We start from the raw sequence: 22,331 nt of genomic DNA on the forward strand, positions 1-22,331 counted from the left end.
TGTATTAAGTTGAGAAGAGACATCAAGGGCTAATAGTGAAAGAACGAGCAAAACAGGAAACAGCTGCATCCGGTGGCGGAGTACAATCATGCGCAGTGGTTGCTGCTTTAAGCAAGGTTGCCAAGACAACCAGTGGTTTCCGGCTGACCTAGTGCAGGGATTCTGACCTTTCACCTACATATTCCGATGAGGTAATGCCAGAAGCCTATAAATATGTTGTCCTGACACAGAGCGAGGCGCTTCTTCCTAGTCAGGGCGATGGCCGTGCTGCTGCCCGGCGTAAAGAACGCCGTTTAGACGAAGATGGATTTTTCATTCTTTTTGAGGTTGAACCAAAATCTACTAAGATGAATTTCCAGAGTCTTCGAATTGTACTTTGTCAAATTTTAAGCTTCGAGGAAGGCAGAGGAGACAGCCGCTTCGGGCAGAAAGGGGAAGACGCCAATGTTACGGCTTTGGCTAAGCTCCTCACGGCAGACCTTTCCTCTTTTTTAAACTGAATTCAGATTTTGGAACAAAGGAGAGCCGATCACTCGACTTGTTCAACCAAATAGGATTTTAGACCTTTAGTCTCCTCTTTTGTTCTGAGTGGGTGAGCGTTGTTTTTTTCCAATTTGTAATTCTTTTTCTTGCTTATTCATTAAATATCTTCTTAATCCTTAATTCAGTTATTGATTATTTCATATTAACTATGTTGAGCATGGTTTTATATGCAGCAATTAGAACTTTAAAATTTATTTATTTCCCTATCATAGTCATTCTTTAAATCCCTTCAATTCTTTTTAAAGTGACAGCTTTAATCCTTAACATCAGGAATTGTCAGATCTGGTTCAAAGTAGTTATCTTGAGCTCAGCTAGGGCGAGTGCGCTCTAGTAAATCAATTAATGTTAAGGTCTTAACAAAGACATCTAAAAATATCCGAAAAAAAAACATCTAAAAATATCCGTAACATAACAAAAGCCTCAAATCACCAAAGGGAGCCATCATTTTGGCCCGGTTATTCTGACGACGTGTCCCAAATTTAAGTTACTCATCACGAGCGTCGTTTGACTTCAGAGGGATTGGCGTCATAAAGCGATTACATTGATTCTTTTAGAATTTATTTAACTCAGGTGGCCAGAGACGGACGAGTCCCTTCACCCCGGCTTATCGAACCCTTTAATGGGAAGCCGGTCACTTTAATAAGAAGTGCAGGTTTGACAAATGTAATATCCATTGCGTAACATCCATAACCTCAGAACTGCTAAGAGGAGGTAAAACGACCCAACATTGCCACTTATGTGATACAACTGTATTAAAAAGTACTACAATTACCCCCTGAAAATAAAACTCAGAAGAGATTTAATAGTATTTTGTAACAGAGTGGTGGTGGACTTACTGACACCCACTTTTTGGGCGCAATCTGCTTGATTTTACACATCACGGAAGGAAGCGATCACAATTTCCTCATTGGAAATCAATGTACCGACTATCACTTAAAATGTCTAAAAACAGCTGTCAATTGGCACCAAAATTTACATGGACATCTCTACTTATATCTACTTTAGCTTAGCCTCTCTGTGGCTGATTCATGAACAAGAAATAAGCAGCCTTTCCGCAGCTAAAGTGCCCTGTCCCGTCTATTTCCTTTCACCAGTCACCAACACACAAACACGACGCATTCTGAGAGGCTTTATGTAAGCTGAATTCTTAATACGTTGTTATATATTCAATTGAAATTGGATATCATTGGTAAGGGTTCATTTAAGTCTGCATATGGGGTAATCACCTCCGCTGCCTATCCAAAAAGGAGGCCACACTCATCTGAAGGGTTGGCTTTCTCACTGGAAGTCCGGTGCTAAAATCTTTCCAACAAGCAGACCTCTGGGCGTTGTGATGCAGTCCAGAGCAAGCCTCCTGACTGAGTCACGAGCCAGCAGAGGTGGTACCACATGCGTGGACTTCAGGAAATGTACAAACCGGATTTGGTTGAAGTTGGGAAATTGTGTAAAATGTAAATTAAAAAAAATACAATCAAACCTCGGTTTTCGACCACAATCCGTTCAAGAAGGCGGTTCGAGAAGTGAATTGGTGGAATTCTGAATCAATTTTTCCCATTACAAATAATGGAAAAAAAATAATGTGCTCCAAGACAAAAGAAACAATGCCTTTTATAAGCATTTTTTCCATTTGCGCATTTTTGCCTGATCGCGCAACTGCAGCGCACTGCCGACCGCGCAACTGCACCGCGCTGGTCGTATTATTGTGACAGAGCTGTCGCTGAAATTTATAAAATATTTTACAAGTCCTGATGTACGTTCCAAAATTTAAGTGGACCTTAGTGTGCAGGGAGCTTAATTTGGTCCAATCGCGCAACCGCAGCGCGCCGGGCGCTCACTGTTGCATTGCTTTAAGAGCGTCTTTGTGTTTGTGATGACTTTTGTTAGAGTGGTGCTCACTCTAACTTATTTTGCAAGAACCACACGGGAGACAGTATGCCCTTTCTAAGCACTTGCAAGTGGAGAGCCATTCGTCGCTGTGCGTACAGCGATGATCGAATGAGGTCTGACTCAGGCCTCTTGCAAGAGCATTTTTATTGAGAGAAACAGGGTTGGGGTGTGAGTGGACAGGATGCGGGTGAAACCCCTGGCCTCTGATCAAATCATAGCAGGGGTTGTTTTACGATGTTGAGTAAACAGAGCAACTTTGATTGCGTCCTCTGCAGCTGGTCAATCAGTTCAAAGGATCTTAGCACTTTGTTCTACTACTTTGTTAAGACAGGACAAGCTAGGTTAATTATTACAGGTTACATTCCAACATAATAATAGGATGAAACTAATCTATCAACCCTAACAGCTTTACTGCTCCCACTTGCTTTTTTTGGAGGCATGATTAGGGATGAATACAATCCTCAAAGTAACGAAAATACAATAACGAACGGAGTCAGTCGGCATCCGGGCCACGCGCTCGGGTTTTCTCGGGTCCTTTCGGCTCATCTCGCGAGGTTCAACCTCCGAATTTTGTTCGACAACCGTAGCAAAAAAAATCTCGAATTTTTCGTTCGAATTCTGATTTGTTTGAGAACCGGGACGTCCGAAAACCGAGGTTTGACCGTACAATGATTTGAAAATCTTTTTCAACCTATATTCAATTGAATACACTACAAAGACAACATATTTCATGCTCAAACTCATTTTCATGGCTGCAACACGTGCAGTAGAAGTTGGGAAAGGGCATGTTTACCACTTCGTTACATCACCTTTCCTTTTAATAACACTCATTAAACATTTTGGAAGAGAGGATACTAATTCTCTTAACTTCTCATGTGGAATTCTTTCCCAGTCTTGCTTGATGAACCACTTCAGTTGTTCAACAGTCCGGGGTCTTCCCTGTCATATTTTACGCTTTAATGCGCCACACATTTTCAATGGGAGACAGGTCTGGACTGCAAGCGGGCCAGGGGAGAACCTGGACTCTTTTACTTCGAAGCCACGCTGTTGTAACATGTGCAGAATGTGGCTTTGCATTATCTTGCTGAAATAAGCAGCGGCGTCCATGAAAAAGACATCGCTTGGACGGCAGCATATGTTGCTCCAAAATCTGTATGGAATTTTCAGCATTTATGTTGCCTTCACAGAAATGTAAGTCACCTATGCAATGGGAACTAATGCACCCCCATACCATCACAGATGCTGGCTTTTGAACTTTGCGTTGATAACAGTCCGGATGGTCCGCTTCCTCTTTGGTCCGGAGGACACAACGTCCAGTGTTTCCAAAAACAATTTGAAAAGTGGACTCATCAGACCACAAAACACTTTTTCATTGTGCATCAGTCCATTTTACATGAGCTCGGGCCCAGAGAACCCGGCGGCGTTTCTGTTGTTCATAAATGGCTTTTGTTTTGCATGGTAGAGTTTTAACCCGCACTTACTGATGTAGTGATGAACTGTATTTACTGACAGTGGTTTTCTGAAGTTTTTCTGAGCCCATTTGGTGATATCCTTTACACACTCATGTCGGTTTTTAAGGCAGTGCCGTCTGAGGGATCGAAGGTCACGGTCATTCAGTCTTGGTTTCCGGCCGTGGTGCTTACGTGCAGTGATTTCACCAGATTCTCTGAACCTTTTGATGATATTATGGATCGTAGATGTTGAAAACCCTAAATTCCTTGCAATTTTGCTTTGAGAAATGTTGTTCTGAAACTGTTCAGCTATTTTCTCACGCAGTTGTGGACTAAGTGGTGAACCTCGTCCCATCCTTGCTTGTGAATGACTGAGCATGTTTGGGGAGGCTCCTTTTATACCCAATCATGGTACCCAATTAGCCTAATCACATGTGGGATGTTCCAAATAGGTGTTTGATGAGCTTTTCTCAGCTTTCTCAGTATTTTTTGCCACCTTTCCCAACTTTTACTGGAAGTGTTGCAGCCATGAAATTCAAAATTAATTATTATTTGGCAAAAAAACAATTAAGTTTATCAGTTTGAACATTAAATATGTTCTCTTTGAAGTGTATTCAATTGAATAGGGGTTGAGAAGGATTTTCAAATCGTTGTATTTTGGTTTTATTTACATTTTACACAAATTCCTAACTTCAACCGAATCGGGTTTGTAAGTTAAGTGTACCCTTACTAATATCAATTGAATATACAACAACGTATGAACAATTCAAATTATATACTAAAGCCTCTCAGAATACATCGTGTTTGCGTATGTTGGTGACTGGTGAAAGGAAATATATGAGATAGGGTACTTCAGCTGAAGAGAGCCTGCTCATTTTTCTTAAATTAGCTACGGAGAGGCTAATTCTTGTGATATAATAATAATAATAATAATAATAATAATAGATCGGTTTTATATAGCGCTTTTCTAAACACTCAAAGCCGCTTTACATAGAAAATTCACACGCACACGCACACACACACACACACACACACACGAAGAGTTGGGGGTTATATGTAGATTTGAAGAGGTGGGTCTTGAGATGGTGTTTGAAGGAGTGCAAGGAGTCAGCATGATGGACGGTCAGGGGGAGAGAGTTCCAGAGAGTGGGGGCAGCAATGGCAAAGGCTCTATCTCCAATGGTATTTGGTATTTGGTCAAGGTAATGGGGGTTGGCAAGTTGGCGTCAGCAGAGCGGAGTCGGCGGGTGGGGGTTGTCAAACGCACCTCTTTCAATATGGTGCCCCCCGGCTCCCCAGTAACGGGTTTGTCTTAGCCGGGTTCGGAGATTCGTCCGTAATCTAACCACCCGAGTTAAATTAACTCCACCGGAATCAATCTAATTTCTGTACGACGCCAATCCCTCTCAAGTCACCCGAAGCTCGAGCCGAGTAACTCAATTCGAGGCAAGACTTCGAAGTGACCGCATCGTATTGATGGCTCCCCGCTATTGTTTGAAGTTCTTATTATGTTACGGATATTTTTAGATGTCTTTGTTAGGACCTCAGGGATTCGTTTATATAGCGCACCCAAGCACTAGTTTTGCCGAAGTAAATGTTGATATGGGTCCTTTCCACTTGGTCGCTCAAGCAGCGAGCCGACCAACTTTGTTTATTCGAAAGAGAATCGAATTAATAAAAGTGTGACAATAATAGCGTTTAAGAAGAAAATTAATGTACTTTATATTATTAATTCTAACTTCTTATATGTAGATCTAGCACTTAACTGCCGGAGTGCTTCACCCCACTTGATTACTTTTTAAAAAAAAGAATAATAACTTTTTTAAATCGAATAAAAATGTCTTACTCTATTTAGATTTGGCCATTAATTAATTTGGAAGGCAAGTCTATTTTTCGATCGGGTCCTGTTTAACTTTTGATGCGGCCCGACAAAAGGGAAAACGGGCCGCGCCCGACGGACAATGGAAATACTTTTATCCTTCACCCACTCAAATAATCTAATTTAACCATCGTCGTTTATTAAGAGGAAGTACATTTTCAAACGAATTAACAATTAACAAAATTCACTCTTCCCTTAAATATTTACGAAAGTTATTTAATTCTCTAACATGTTCGGAGTTGCGTATCACACGGCCCGTCAAAAAAGGGGAAACGGGCCTGCGCCCTTCAAATAATTAAATTACTTTCAGTTCTACACCCAACCAATAATCCGATTTAAACACTTCCGCTAATTTATTCAGATGAAGCAAACTTTCAAACGGATCGAAATTCACTCGTGTCTCAAATAACTACGAAAGTTATTTAATTCTCTAAAAATTGTCTGATGTTACTTTTATTTATTACGGTCCTATGTTATACCATAATAATCCCCCGCACATTAATCAAATTGTCAACTCAACCCCAAACCATCGATTGCATATTCAGTACCAATCAGCGCACAACGAAGTAGATAATATACAAAACACATTTATTGAAGAAACATGAAATAGAATTACAAATCTCAATTACTCCAGAAACCGAACAATTTCACTCACTGATACCCGTGTTAATAAAATCATTCAATCCCAGAACAATTCGATAGCAAAACACAGTTCATGAAAGAGGGAAAAAGTAGATACCAGCTGCGTGCTATTTTTGGTGGAAGCAAAGTCGAGTGATCAATTCGATCTTACTTCTAAAATCCAAATTAGAGAAACAGGCTGGCCTCGAGGGGACCGACGACCCGATGGCTATTCCCTTCCTTCACTAAAATACAGAAAAGTCGTTACCCTCACCTAGTTTCGTCTGCAAAGTTGTCCAGTCCAATTTTTTGGAGTAAATCCAAGTTAATTTCAGACCAGCGATCCTGCGTCTCGCACAAAGATCCCGGGACTCTGGAGAAAATCTTGAAACTCCCTCGGGCTTCTTCACGTATGAGCGCTCTTTGGGGGAAAAAGCCTCGTAGCTGCTCCTGCAGGACTTTGTATAGACTTGTCTGGTACCTATATCCTCTCTATAGGGTAAGACTGCCTAGTTTCCCACGCCTTATAGAATTTGGTTAGTTTTCCCACGCTGTATAGGGTTTGGACAATGTTCCCACGCTGTATAGGGTTTGGACAATTTTCCCGCGCTCGTACACCTGCTGTCCTTCAGCAGATGTTTCCGCCTTGACCACGCATTACTTTCCACCAATGTACAGCTAGCCCCTGGTAAAGCCTTTCCCTTTTCTTCACTTCCTGTTTCATGGGAATAACTTTTTAAAGTTACGCTTCAATTAACTCTGAAATAAAAATCCAAACCTTTGATCTATTTCTTTAAACAATTTATGTCATGCCACTATTCTCATAGTGGCGGGCCGCTTGATCAAATTGACTAACAATATTGCTTTAAGCTGTTACAGAATACATTTTTAGCCAAGCAAAGAAATCAAAAAATAAAAATCACATTTGTACTTCTCAAAACAATTTATGTCACCCCACTATTCTCATAGTGGCGGGCCTCTTGATCAAATTGACTAACAATATTGCTTTAAGCTGTTACAGAATACATTTTTAGCCAAGCCAAGAAATCAAAAAGTAAAAATCACATTTGTGCTTCTCCAAACAATTTATGTCACACCACTATTCTCATAGTGGCGGGCCTCTTGATCAAATTGACTAACAATATTGCTTTAAGCTGTTACAGAATACATTTTTAGCCAAGCCAAGAAATCAAAAAGTAAAAATCACATTTGTGCTTCTCCAAACAATTTATGTCACACCACTATTCTCATAGTGGCGGGCCTCTTGATCAAATTGACTAACAATATATCTTTAAGCTGTTACAGAATGCATTTTTAGCCAAGCCAAGAAATCAAAAAGTAAAAATCACATTTGTGCTTCTATGCGTGACTCACAATTCGACACCGTGTTCCTGTTTTATTTCTATTTTAACTAGTTTAGCTTATTGTGGCCCTTTTTTGGTCTCATGTTTCGGTCTGGCGCCATCTTTTGGACAAATTTGGAATTTCAGCTCTGCCTATTTATTCCTGTGAACAATCCATATTTTACCATTTGCACCGTCTTTTCCCCCCATGTTACATGACAGGGTATAGCGGTGCAGGAGTTCAGACAGCTAGGGCAGGGCAAGGTTGTTTAGGGCCTTATATGTAGTGACAAGGATCTTGAAATGTATGCGCTGTTTTATGGGGAGCCAGTGAAGATGACGGAGGACAGGGGTGATGTGCTGTCTGCTGGGTGAGCGGGTGAATGGTTTACTGTGTCGAAGGCAGCACTGAGGTCAAGGAGGAGAAGGATAGTGAGAGAACCAGTCAGAGGAAAGCAGGAGATCGTTAGTGACTTTGAGCAGGATCGTTTCAGTGCTGTGGTGTGTACGGAAACCAGATTGGAATGGTTCATATAGGTTATTTGAAAGGAGGTGGGTCTTTCCAGTAGTTTCCAGTAGTTTTGATAGAAATGTGAGATTAGAGATGGGTCTGTAGTTGTTGGGGTCCTCAGGGTCAAGGCTGGGTTTTTTGAGGAGAGGAGTGATGGCTGCAAGCTTAGGAGGTGAGGGGACTGTACCAGAGATGAGGGAGGAATTGATGATGTCTATGATGAGTGGGGCAATGGGGGTGAGGCGGTCTTTAACTAGTTGGGATGGCATGGGGTCCAGGGGGGAGTTAGAGGATTTCATGGTGGAGCGTATTTGGGAGAGGTCAGCAGAAGTTATGGGGGAAAAGTTGATAGCCTGGGGACGGATGATGAAAAGAATGCGGGTTCAGGTTGTGGGGTACATGTAAAATTTGGTGCCAATTGATAACTGTTTTTGGACATTTGAAGCGATAGTCAGTACAATAATTTCCAATTGGAAAATTGTTATTGCTTCCTTCCGTGACATCAACCAAGAGATGGATGGGGGTGTGGCCCTATTCCTCATTAAAAGTGGATGTTTTTAAAGGCATTCGTCATTACATTATTTCTCCAAAATGAATGGATAAAATAGAAAATGCTAACTGTGTTAATTTTCCTGATAAGAAAATACATACATTTGCCTAGTTAGTAAAAATTAAACCATCTTTGCTTTACCATCCCTTTAATGTTGGGAGCTTTGTTATCCTAACACCCTTTGCATTGACCCACATGTGAATTTCTTGACAGGCTGAGTAGATGTACGTTTGGTCCAAATGCAGAAAATCTGTACTCGAGTTGCAGAAAAACCCTAATTCACCTTCTGTTTCAGGTCCTCTGAAGGTGGACGTTTTTTCCGATAAGAGACCTTTGCTAGGAGTTTGCAAAAGCACGGGGTCATCAGGGTGAGTATACAGTAGGTCAGACCTGGGGAAGTTACGGCCTGTAGGCAGGATACTCCCCGCGGGGCTTTGTAATCTGGCCTGCCGGCCTTGTCCAGAAAAAAATAAAATAAAATCACTCGTTTCATCTTGTCACTGCAATGCCTCCATTTCTCTACTAGAGGCATTGGTGGACTTTTGTTGTAGTGCTTTTCTACACGAAAGAAATAGATCTTCTTGGCCAGCCCTCGACCAGTTGATTATGTGTGGCTTGTGGCTACCTCAACATGACTCCATATTCTTATGTTGAAGAATAAAAGACGGTTCCTGCAGGCACGTTTGACAGCATATTTTCATCGAGCTTCTATCAAATTCTGGGAGCGGACTAAAGAGCCGAGACGCACGCACACTCTCACCCAGACAGAGTAACGTTATGTTAGGTCAGGGGTGTCCAAACGTTTTGCAAAGTGGGCCAGATTTGGTTAGATGAAAATGTATAGGGGCCGACCATTTGCATCGACATTCCTCGAACCATTACCATTGTAAATGAACTTGTAAATATGTAACTATATCCTTTGCTGTCTGCAGATAGGTTGATATTGCAAATGAGAATCTGTTGTCAATTGCACTACCACAAAAGTTAAAGATTAAAATAATAATAAATTAAATACAAATGAACGATTTTATGAAAGTTGAATGAATTTTTTTATTAGATGTATTGTTTGTTTTATTATTGTTATTGTTGTATTTAATAAGAAGGGTGATATTGGTGTTTGTGATTGCAGTAAACAGTCCAGGTTGCATCATCTCAGATTTTTAATCCAAATTAAATCATTTTCCATTTTATCTTTTTGATTTCAACTTCATTCATAACAAATTACTTGCAGATAGGTTGATATTGCAAATGAGAATCTGTTGTCAATTGCACTACCACAAAAGTTAAAGATTAAAATAATAATAAATTAAATACAAATGAACGATTTTATGAAAGTTGAATGAATTTTTTTATTAGATGTATTGTTTGTTTTATTATTGTTATTGTTGTATTTAATAAGAAGGGTGATATTGGTGTTTGTGATTGCAGTAAACAGTCCAGGTGGCATCATCTCAGATTTTTAATCCAAATTAAATCATTTTCCATTTTATCTTTTTGATTTCAACTTCATTCGTAACAAATTACTTCATAATCACAAAATAATAATCCATAGTCTCTTTGTTGTTTGCGATCACTGTGAGTGGGTGGCGCGGACGCGTAGTAGTGTGTGGAGTTAGTACGAAGTAGACAGCTCTCACCAGTAGTCTGTGTTTTTTTTTTTTTGCCTTTCCCTGTGCAGCGTCACTTGCAGCGTCTCTGATTTTAGCGTCACCTTAGTCCTTGGTGTGTGGACATTTGAATGAGGAAGTGTCTGTGTCACCGATTATCTTGCAAATGGACACTTGTGTGCGTGTGAACTGGGAAGGGACGGAGGAGACACGCTCACAACCGATCATGAGCGCTGGCTCGCGTGTGTTCCCGTTAGGACGAGTTTCATTTCTATGGCTCGCTCTGGGGCGCGCAGGTCCCCGCGACAGTGCCAGTGGGCCACTTATTAATTTCATGACACAATGCTTCGGGCCAGTTTAAATTTAGACGGGGGCCGGACTTTGGACATGCCTGCGTTAGGTCATTAGCAAATAAATGAACATATAGGCTTAATGGTAAATTCAGATGCATTGTCATTCTAATATAATTATATAAAATACAGTCAAATAGGTTAATACGGCATACAGTGTAAAAAGTGGGCCTAATGTTTGATGTTTGATATTCGTTCTTACTCTTAGTTTTTGGGACCATCACCAAATTACATGTCCGAGGGTGACATATGCCAAACAAATACATGTTTTCGAGATCGTCCCCAAATTACAGTCAAGCGTGACATATCTCACACAAATCACCCTCAATGAAATGAGATTTATTGTTTTAATCATGCAATGCAGTAGTAGCTGGACTATTACTTACTAGAGCTGAAAATGTGATGGTACTACATCTAATGATGGGGGAAATAAGGCACATTTAATTCACATCAGGAGGCATAGATTAACAAAAAATGTTTACCAAAAATCCAGTGAAACTTTTTTCTCATTAATATATATACAGTAAAGGCATGAATATATAATGTATGTACATAAAGTGTACAACAATACAATAGTAATGGCACCAAAGAGTACAACAGTAATGGCACCAAACTTCAACAGGTAAACTACAAATATGGAACCTCTCATGTATACACTATACCAGGGATGGCCAACCAGTCAGAGACTAAGAGCTACATTCTTTACTGTGTTACCGCAAAGAGCCACATCATACACATGGGCACACATGAACATCACCCCATCCCTTCCTCTTACACACACACCTCTGCTCAGCCAAATTTATTGTGACATTATCATGTCACACACCAACATGATTACTTGATTGTCTATTGTGTGCCATGTCTTGTCACTGTGGGATACCGGGGAACGAAATTTCGGTTTCTTTGTGTGTCTTTGGCATGTGAAGAAATTGACAATAAAGCAGACTTTGACTTTGATAATGACATACCAGATTTTTTGGACTAAAAGTCGCTCCAGAATATACGTCACATTAGCCATAAAATGCACAATACAGTGAAAAAAAACATATATAAGTCGCTCCTGAGTATAAGTCGCATTTTGGGGGAAATTTATTCGACAACATCCAAGAACAGACATGAACGAGCAACAACAGGCTAAACGATACGGTATGCTGACGTGACATAAACACATACGAAGAGCTGAGAACGGGCCTGACGTAACATTGACAGTTATCCAAATAACTATAACATAAATAACACCTTTATCAAACCATCTGTGTCACTCCAAATCATTAAATCCATCAATCGTCCTTTGTCAACAATGCCGGGTGCGCACCACTGATGGCGGTTGCACTTCAAATTATTCCACAGGCCCATATAACAATATATGAATTATATATCAAATAACTATTATATAAGCAATAATATTATCAAACCATCTGTGTCACTCCAAATCATTAAATCCATCGATCGTCCTTTATGTCAACAATGCTGGGTGCGCGCCGCTGACGGCGGTTGCATTTCAAAATATTCCACAGGCCCATATAACGATATATAAATTATATATCAAATAACTATTATATAAGCAATAATATTATCAAACCATCTGTGTCACTCCAAATCATTAAATCCATCGATCGTCCTTTATGTCAGCAATGCCAGGTGTGCACCGCTGACGGCGATTGCACTTCAAAATATTCCACAGGCCCATATAATTATAAAGAATTTTATCAAACAATCTCTGTCACTCCAAGTCATTAAATCCCGTGATCAAATCCTTTGTCCTATATGTAAAACACCGCCGCGTATGCGCCGCGCCGCAGTTGCAGTTCAGATTACAGTAATCCCTTGCTACATCGCGGTTCGTTTATCGCGGTTTCACTACATCACGGATTTTTGAATTTTGAAAATTTTTGAAAAAAATCACATGTAAGTCGCTCCTGAGTATAACCCCCCCCACCCAAACTATGAAAAAAAAGTGCGATTTATAGTCCAAAAAATACGGTAATTTACTCCTACAGTACTAAAACCACAGGCCAGTTATTTTCAACAATGAACGTTGTGTGCACTGTCTTACACACACAAACTCTCAGCTCAACAAAGTCCACAAACAAAAACATAATAATTTACAATAACGTTTTTTTACTTACTATGCATGTTGCTTAGTGCGACTTCTGGCATTCCTGTTAATGTCCGATATTCTGTGTTCAACAGTGCGGTGGGACAGTTGGATGTCTGACACCATTCGTTTTAATTTGTCGTTTTCAGGAGGCAAGATTTTAACAACGTCACTGAAGCATTTTTTAACGAACTCCCCTTCATTGCCCGTGCAATATTCCAAGCCAGTTGATACGATGCAAGCGTGACAGTCTCTGAATGCTTCGTAATTTTGGGGGAAAAGCTGTACCTGTATTTCTGCCTAACTTTTCAAAGTGTCCAACTTGCGCTTGCAAAATTCTGTCCCTTTTGGAAAGTCCTTATCGATGTGAGCATGGAGTGAGCTGAAGTGGCGCTGAAAATTTGAAGAATTGAAGATTTGAAATGCGCTAATGAGGTCTGACATATCAAGCAGAATGGCTTGCCATTACGTCCAACAAAAACATATAAACTTTCCCACTTTGTTAAAAACGCCCTGTGTTCATCTTCATATTTGTCATTTTGAGCGCGAGATTGACACTCATTGTTTACTCTAATGGGTTTGCCCCTCCTGCTTTGTGGAATTTCACCGCATGCGCGTTTGACAAAAAGCGAAGCGAACACGCACTAAAAAGAAAGCCCCCAGACACAAATGTTGATATGAACGTAAAAGAGCCACATGAAACCAGGCAGAGCCGTATGCGACTCGGGAGCCGCGTGTTGGCCAGGCCTGCTGTAGATGATGGCTCCCATGTTCACCAGTTTTTGTCGACTGGCCCCATTTGTTGTTCTAGGAGGGCAACCAGATCTAAAGACACAGTCTCCCATTCTTGCCACTGGTTGGATTTGGGCGACAGAACCGGAGCTTTTCTTCCTTCCACCTTCTCTCTTGCTGTTTGCCACTGGCTGGGTGCTGAGCTGAGGAAGGATGTTGGCTGAGCCTGGCTGAGCAGCTGGCTACAGCCTGCAGCTGAGTGTTGCTTGCTGAGTTCTGGGTTTGAGACCGCTGAGTATTGCAGTCCTGGCTCTGAGTTGGGGTGTTTGTTGACTGTGGATAGCTGTCCTCTGCCGCTGGCTGCTCTTTCCTGGGCTCTGGGCTGGTTACTACTGGAGGGTCATTGCGATGCTGTGCTTCAGTTAAGGTGCTGATACCCTGAGGACTGTGGGGGTTCTCCTGCCTCTGGCCTTCATTCGACTGATTTGGCCGACTTCGTAAGAAGTGGTGCTCAATACGAGACCCCTTGCTGAGCTTGCTGAGGCATTTCTTTAGCCCTTGGTGGATTTTAAGGCTCCTCACTGTTGTTACTTTCGACCAGCCACAGAGAGATAACAGTGGTTATCATCACCGCTGTGTACATCCTGCCAGATGCTAACGCTAGTGCGGCGCTCTCTCTCCGGCTGAACACCATCAATGAACAGCAGCGGGTGGTGTTCACATAATAGCGGGAGACTTTAATAAGACCAATCTGAAGACTCTGGCAGTTTCACAAGCACGTTAAGTGCCCAACAAGAGGGGAAAGGACATTGGCCCACTTGTACTCCAACATCAAACCAGAGCCATGCCCCTCCCTCACCTCGGACAGTCAGACCATCTCTCCCCGCTGCTCATCCCGCATACATCCCCCTCAGACACAGATCCAGGCCCACCACAAGGACTATTACAACTTGGCCTGGAACTGAACTCAGCCAACTCCAGGATTACCTCCAAGACACTGACTGGGACCTATTTCATCACCAGGACCTTGGAATGTTCACAGGGACAACTCTGGACTACATCAAGTTCTGTATGGGAACTGTATCCGTGGACAAAACAATCCAGGTTGTTCCCAACCAGAAACCCTAGATGACCAGCCAGGTCCGCTCACTCCTCAGGGCCCGCGACTCTACCTTCAGGTCAACCAACAGAGTCCTTTACAGCTCAACTCTGGTTGACCTGAAGAAAGGGATTAAAAAAAACGAAGCAGACTACATGAGGAAGATGGAGTTCCACCTTGCCAGCAACAGACCACGAGAGGTGTGGCAGGGCATCCAGACCATCACTAACTTCACACACTTCCACATCAGATTGGTTAGTTTTGACCACCTGAAGGATGCCACGGGCCCCCTGCTTGACCCCCTCCAGTTTGCCTACTGGGCAAACAGGTCGGTGGATGATGCGGTCAACATGGGACTACACTACATCCTGCACCACCTGGACATCCCAGGAACGTACGCCAGGATCCTGTTTGTGGACTTCAGCTCGGCGTTCAACACCATCGCTCCTGACATCCTCCAACAGAAGCTCATCCGGCTCGCGGTGCCTGCCTCCACCTGTCAGTGGATCACCAGCTTCCTGACCAACAGGAGACAGCGTGTGAGGCTGGGGAGCATCACATCTGACACCCAGAACCACCAATACTGGCACCCCTCAGGGGTGCGTCCTCTTCCCACTGCTCTTCTTTCTCTACGCCAACAATTTCTCCTCAGGTGACTCTCCCGTGAAGCTCCTGAAGTATGCAGATGACATCACTCTCATCGGACTGATCCGGGACGGTGACGAGACTGCGTACAGACAGGAGGTGGAGCTGCAGGTCCACTGGTGCAGCCAAAACCACCTGGAGCTGAACCCGCTCAAGACCATGGAGATGACAGTGGATTTAAGGCGAGACCCTTCACCACTTTCAACCCTCACTATCCGCAGTAATAACTATTCTTTCCACAGACACCTTCAAGTTCCTGGGAACCACAATCTCTCGGGACCTGAAATGGACCGGCCACATATACTCTGTCCGGAAGAAGGCCCACCAGAGGCTGTACTTCCTGAGACCGCTCAAGAACCTCAACCTGCCAGAAGTTCAACCTGCCGCGGGAGCTGCTGAAGACCTTCTACACTGCCATCATCCAGTCTGTCCTCTGCACCTCCATCACTGTCTGGTTTGGATCGGCCTCCAAACAAGACAAGCACAGACTGCAACGGACAATCAGTACTGCAGAAAAGATAATTGGAATCAACCTCCCATCCATCCAAGACTTGTACCTGTCCAGGACTAGGAAACGTGCAAGTAACATCTCTACAGACCCTTCTCACCCAGGTTTCAGTCTGTTTGAACTACTCCCCTCCGGATGGCGATATAGAGCTCTGTACGCCAAAACCAGCAGACACAGAGACAGCTTCTTCCCCCAGTCTGTCACTCTGATGTACTCACACCTCTCTTAGAGTTTCAGAGTCATTGCTGTGCAATAACATCCTGCTCTCCATGCCTTTTTTTGAATTGTCTACACCATTCTACTATGTGTCCTCTCTGCATTCATTGCAGCCTGGTCATCCTGGAAAAGGGATCCTCCCATCTGCGGTCTCTTCTCAAGGTTTCTCATTTCCCCTAGTTGGAGTTTTGAGTTTTTACTTGCCCTCCTGGGAGTTTAAGATCAGGGGATGTTTGAGAATATTTGTCATTTTTCACATGTCCTGAGTGTTGTTAGTCACCTAAATGTTGAACAGAGGCTGTGATGTACCGAAGTCAAATTCCTTGTCTGGCACGCTCAAACATAGCGAATAAAAAATCTTGAATCTTGTATCTTGATTCAGATCCTAACCCCCCCCCCCCCCCCCCCCCCCCACACACACACACACACACACACACACACACACACACACACACTCACTGTAGAGTAGCAGGAGGTGGGGCGTGTGCTCCAGGCAGTATACCCCGGGAAGGCTCCCGGTCCAGACGGAGTCCCTGGCAAAGTGCTCAGAGCTTGCGCCCACCAGCTGTCCCAGATCTTCTGCAGGATCTTTAACTTCTCGCTGGCCCAAGCAGTCGTCCCCACCTGCCTGAACACAGCCACAATAATCCCCATACCAAAAAAGTCACCCTCAACCGGCCTCAATGACTACCGCCCTGTTGCCTTCACCCCGGTAATAATGAAGTGCTTTGAGAGACTGGTTCTCCAGCACATCAAGGACTGCCTCTCCCCCACACTCGACTCCCACCAGTTCGCATACCGGGCGAACAGATCTACGGAGAATGCCATCACCATAGCTCCGCATGCTGTGTTGAGTCACCTGGAACAGCAGCAGAGCTATGCGAGAATGCTCTTTGTGGACCACAGCTCGGCTTTCAATACGATCATCCCGGACATTCTGGTCCCAAAGCTGGACTCTACGACTGCAGTCCTGCCCACGACGACAACAAATTTGCTGATGACACCTTAGTGGTCGGGCTAACCTCGAATGGTGACGAGACAGCCTATAGGGAGGAGGTTCAGAAGCTCACGACCTGGTGCTCCATAAATAACTTGGCTCTGAATGCCACAAAGACAAAGGAGATCATCGTGGACTTCAGGAGGAAGAAAAGGGGTCCCCCTCCCCTCTACATCAACAGCGAGAGTGTGGAGAGGGTCCACGATATCAGATTCCTGGGAGTCCAGATCTCTGATGACCTCTCCTGGACACGCAACACCTCAGCTGCAATCAAGAAGGCTCAGCAGTGTCGACACTTCCCTGAGAGTCCTCAGGAAGAACAGTATGGACCGGAAGCTGCTGCTGGCCTACTACTGCTCCTCCATTGAGAGCCTGCTGATGTACGGCGGGGGGGCGGGCGTTCGTAACAAGCGCTTTGTGTTGAAATCTTTGCAGTTCTTGTTTTTTCTAGCGATTTTCCCGCGGTTTTCCAAGCCACTCTTTCAATGCCAAGCGTTTTCGTAAAAGCCCTAAGATCCCAGCAATTTTGAGCACTTTCACTCATCTTTCAAGTCCTCCAGTGTGGTATGGCTATTTAAACACAGGTGGTACCAAATGAGAAATTTAGGAAAAAAGTATGCAGAGCCGGCAGCCTGTCACTGAAGCTACTCCTCCGATAGAAGATGCTGCTGTGCAGTGAGTGGATGGGGTTGTCCTTGATGGACAGCAGCCTGGCCAACACCTGTTGTTCTGCCACAGACATCAGACCAGGCAGCTCTGTGCCTACAACAGAATCCGTCTTCCTCACCTGTTTGTCCAGGTGGGAGGCATCCCTCTTCTTGATACTACCCCCCATAAAATATCCGCAGCATCACACTGCAGACATTGAAGGATCATCAGGCATTTTCCTTTCATGCACAAAGTGTCCACGTAAGCAGACTAGTCAAGTGTGTCATCCAGCAACACTTAAACGTATTGACATGTCTGCACCACCTCCACACAGACCCCGTTGATGGTCACAGGCTCTGGACGAAGCCTGGGCCTCCTGAAGTCCACCACCCTTTCTATGGTCTTGGTGGTGGTAAGGTGCAGGTGGTTGAAGCGCTGGATCAGGCTCCTGTACTCCTCCTCCCTGAATTATATTGGCACACTTACAATATGTTATTTTTAAATTGAGAAATATAACATACTGCATGCAATGTTGCTAGTGAGTAAATGCTTTGGCAGTAGATTATTTGCAAATTTCCAAGTCAGAAGAAGAAAAATGTTTCCTTTAGTTTCATTGTCTTGATTATTTAAGTTAAAATCACAGCAAATGCATTAACGCTCCTTCCTTCCATCCATCCGTTTTCTGAATGACTTTTCTTCACGAGGGTTGCGGTATGCTGGAGCCTATCCCAGCTGACTTCGGGCAGGAGGGACACTTTGAACTGGTTGCCAGCCAGGGCACATATACACGGAGAACCACTCACACCTGGCAATCTGGAGTGGTCCACCATGCATGTTTTTGGAATGCGGGAGGAGAACCCGGAGTGCTTGGAGGAAACCCACACATGCACAGGGAGAACATGCAAACTTCACACTGGAAGCCCAGAGCCAACCCACTACTTCTGCACTGTGAAGTAGACGTGCTAACCAGTGCACTCCCGTGTCGTCGCATTGACACTCCTTTATAACCAAAACATCACAGAATGCTTGTTTTCCCCCAAATCCACATCACAATAATTTCAGATTTTCAGTCGTTTAGCTCTGCTATATTGGGCTCACAGTTCACTCATCTTTCAACTTCTGTCCAATTGGATATGTGTAGTCGAATAATATGTCTTTCGATTGGAAGTGCTTCTTAGTGTTATTTAAACCCAAGTTTTGTAACACGTGACATAACTTATTTTAGCTGGCCTCTGAAAGTATAGAAAATCCCTGTAGAATGATTGTTTTTATTAATGTCAGTAACAACACAAACAAGAACATACCTTTTCATGTTTTCCTCTTTTGTATTTTCCAGAACAAGCCCCCCTTACTGTTGTGCTGACCTGTATTCACTCAGTACAGGGGAACTCGTCAAATCGATTCAATTCAAGACCCAGATTCATGATCTTCTCTGTAACGAGTAGTATGTTGCATCTGTTTAATTTATATTTAATGGTTTTGTCATTTGATTTTTATAAATTCTTTTATATTTTATTAATGACTTCTCTTTTACAGTATTCTTGCTGTCATCCTACAAGAAAAGATAGCTGCATTTGACAGTTGCACCTTAACGAAGAAGTTTTTTGTTACAAGTAAGGAATTGTATTGCTTAATCTATATATCTATATATTCATTTCTTTAAGTAAGGCACTTTATTGCTTTATCTATATATCTATGTCTCTCGTTCTCTCTCTCTTTCTCCCTCCATACGTGCATGGATAAATGATCAGATCTATACAGTTACTTGCTTCCAATGTTTTTGAATTGAAACATACCTTCCCCTCCTTTGCTCATGCACCGTGTCCAATGTTTCTATAAGCAAGATTAACTGTTAGTATTAAGAATCCATCATCTTTTGCTAATGTCAGGGATTATTCAGAACACGTGCAGAATGTATATTCATGTTCATAAATTTGAATACGGTTAAATAAAGTTAAACTGATCATTTATATGAATATATGTACTTTAATCCAGTGGTCCCCAACCTTTTTTGCGCCATGGACCGGTTACGTGTCAGAAATATTTTCGCGGACCGGCCTTTATATAAATAAATAATACATTTATAATAAATATATAAATACGATGAAATAAAATTATACAACTGGCATGAAAACAAGTATAAATGACATAAAAATAAAACGTTGAATTAGTGGGAGCAATGAGCTTGTTTCTCAGAAATGAGCCGGTCACATCTAGGTGTAATCGGAGATAATGACACGCGAAGTGGTTAAGGTTTGTATTTTAATGCAGGATGCTTGGTCTTCATGTGCCAAAGCAGTTTTGAAGGCTTCATTGCCTCGTTAGCTAGCCTGTCGCCACATATGTGCTTGGTGCATCAGAGTCACCTGTGGCGATAAATCCATATTTTAAGTAGGACTCCAGAAATGTTCTTTTAAATGCAACTTTCCTTTTCTTAGAAGTCGTAGCCTCTTCTTCTTCTGTCTCCTCATTGGGCTTTTCTCCCTTTCTGAAGAAGCTTTCCATCTCTGTTTCTTGCTCATTTTTGCTTGCCTCGCAGGCTCGACTCGGGTGAAATGTCACGTGACCGAGACGAGCGTCTTGACCTGAACCGATGGATGTAATTGGGAGAGAATCGCCAATTTTTTTATATATTTCAAAATAAATTCTTATTTTTTTTTTGCTAGCTTTGCGGGCTCGACTGGGGAAACATGTTATGTGACCAGGACGAGCGTCTTGACCTGAATTAATTGATCGTCGATAACAAAAAACCCGGTATCAAGTGACCAACGGACCAGTACCGGTCGGGCGGCTCAGTGGTTGGGGACCACTGTTTAATCAATGAAGCGTATTAGTTTTTGGCAAACAGGGACTTTGGAATCTATATCCTCAACCGCTTATCCTCACGAGGGTTTCGGGCATAGTGCAGCCTATCCCAGCAGTCTTTGGGTTGTAGGCACACCTTGAACAGCCATTCACTGGGCACACATAAACGAACGTTCACACTTACAATCACTCCTCCAGACAATTTGGTCAATCAACCTACCATGCTTGTGTTTGAAATGTGAGAGAAAATCGGACCATCCAGAAGAAACACGCAGGCCCATTGAGAACCTGCAAACTCCACCCTGGAAGGCCTGGACCCTTATCGAACCCTGCACCTGTAAACTGTGTGGCAGACATGCTCACTTGTGCACCATTGTGCCACGGCTCAGTTTGAATCATGTTTTTAAAAAAAACTTTTGTTTTGTTTTTTTATTTTGTTGGGCAGTTTTGGTTCTGTATGTCTCTACCCGCCCCCCCCACACACACACACACACGCACACACACACACATTTGGTTATGTATATACAGTATCCCAGGACATTTTTCTGAAAATTTATGATACCCGCAACAAAAAAAAAAAAAAACATTTATTATAAATCATATTGTCTTTCAGGTTGCTATCCCTGTCCTGGGCCATACCTCAATCCAGTCGCACTTGGAAGTCGATGGCTAGCTTATGCTGAAAACAAGGTAATCTAACATCCATTTTCTATACCACTTGTCCCCACGGGGATCGCGGCCGTGCTGGAGGCTATCCCAGCAGTCATCGGCCAGTGGACAGGGGACACCCTGAACCGGTTGCCAGCCGATCGCAGGGCACACAGAGACGAACAACCATCGTCTCACACTCGCACTCAGACTTAGGGCCAATTTGGAGTGCTCAATTGGCCTACCACGCATGTTTTTGGGATGTGGGAGGAAACCCGGAGAAAACCCATGCGGGCACGAGAAAAACATGCAAACTCCACGCAGGGAGGGTCGGAGGTGGAATCGAACCGGCTAACTGTGAGGTGGACGTGCTAACCAGTGGGCAACTGAGCCTCCCCTTTTACAGTTAAACCTCGGTTTTCAACCACAATCCGTTCCACAAGGCGATTCGAGAAATGAATCGGACAAATTCCGAATCTATTTGTCCCATTAAAAATATTTGAAAAAAAAAAAATCCGTTCCAAGTCTAAACAAAACGCCTTTTTTTGATTCATTTAAAGCAAAAAAAAATCCCGCCTTTTTTAAGCATTTTTTCATTTGCGCATTTTTGTCCGATCGCGCAACTGGAGCGCATCGCCGAACGCGCAACCGTAGCGTGTCGCTGACCGCACAACTGCACCGCGCTGGTCGCATTATTGTGACAGAGCCGTCCCTGAAATTTAGAAAATATTTTTAAACTCCTGATGTACTTTCCAAAATTTAAGTGGACCTCAGTGCACAGGGAGCTTAATTTGGTCCGATCGCGCAACCGCAGCGCACCGGCCGCTCAGTGTCGCATTGCTTATGGAGCGTCTTTGTGTTTTAGGCTGGCTTTACTGCTCCCACTTGCTTTCTTTGGAGGCATGATTAGGAGTTAATACAATCCTCAAAGTAACAAAAATACAATAACGAACGAAGTCAGTCGGCATCCGGGCTGCGCGCTCGGGTTTTCTCGGGTCCTTTCGGCTCATCTCGCGAGGTTTGACCTCCGATTTTGTTCGACAACCGAAGCAAAACAATCTCAAATTTTTCGTTCGAATTCCGATTTGTTCAAGAACCAGGACGTTCGAAAACGTGTTTTAATTTTCTTACCATGAAAATTAACATACCGTATTTTTCGTACTATAAATGGCGTTTTGTCTCATAGTTTGGGT

General features: G+C 43.1%; 1 protein-coding gene across 17 annotated transcripts in view; it reads left to right on the forward strand.

Moving 5' to 3' along the window:
- bcas3 (BCAS3 microtubule associated cell migration factor) overlaps positions 1-22,331 on the forward strand; it is a 322,912-nt gene that overhangs the window by 116,991 nt on the left and 183,590 nt on the right. For all 17 annotated transcript variants that reach the window (XR_015859651.1, XR_015859656.1, XR_015859654.1 and 14 more), the window contains 4 exons: positions 9,081-9,153; positions 19,022-19,129; positions 19,222-19,298; positions 21,104-21,180. Coding sequence is in view for 12 of the 17 variants with exons in the window: in XM_088381955.1 (XP_088238081.1) it covers positions 9,081-9,153; positions 19,022-19,129; positions 19,222-19,298; positions 21,104-21,180 (335 nt within the window). In the remaining 5 variants the exon portion in view is untranslated. The remainder of the gene's footprint in view (positions 1-9,080; positions 9,154-19,021; positions 19,130-19,221; positions 19,299-21,103; positions 21,181-22,331) is intronic.

This window comes from Syngnathus floridae, chromosome 7, assembly GCF_059516105.1.
Source record: "Syngnathus floridae isolate MCC-2025c chromosome 7, RoL_Sflo_1.0, whole genome shotgun sequence".
NCBI classification, from domain to species: Eukaryota; Metazoa; Chordata; class Actinopteri; order Syngnathiformes; family Syngnathidae; genus Syngnathus; species Syngnathus floridae.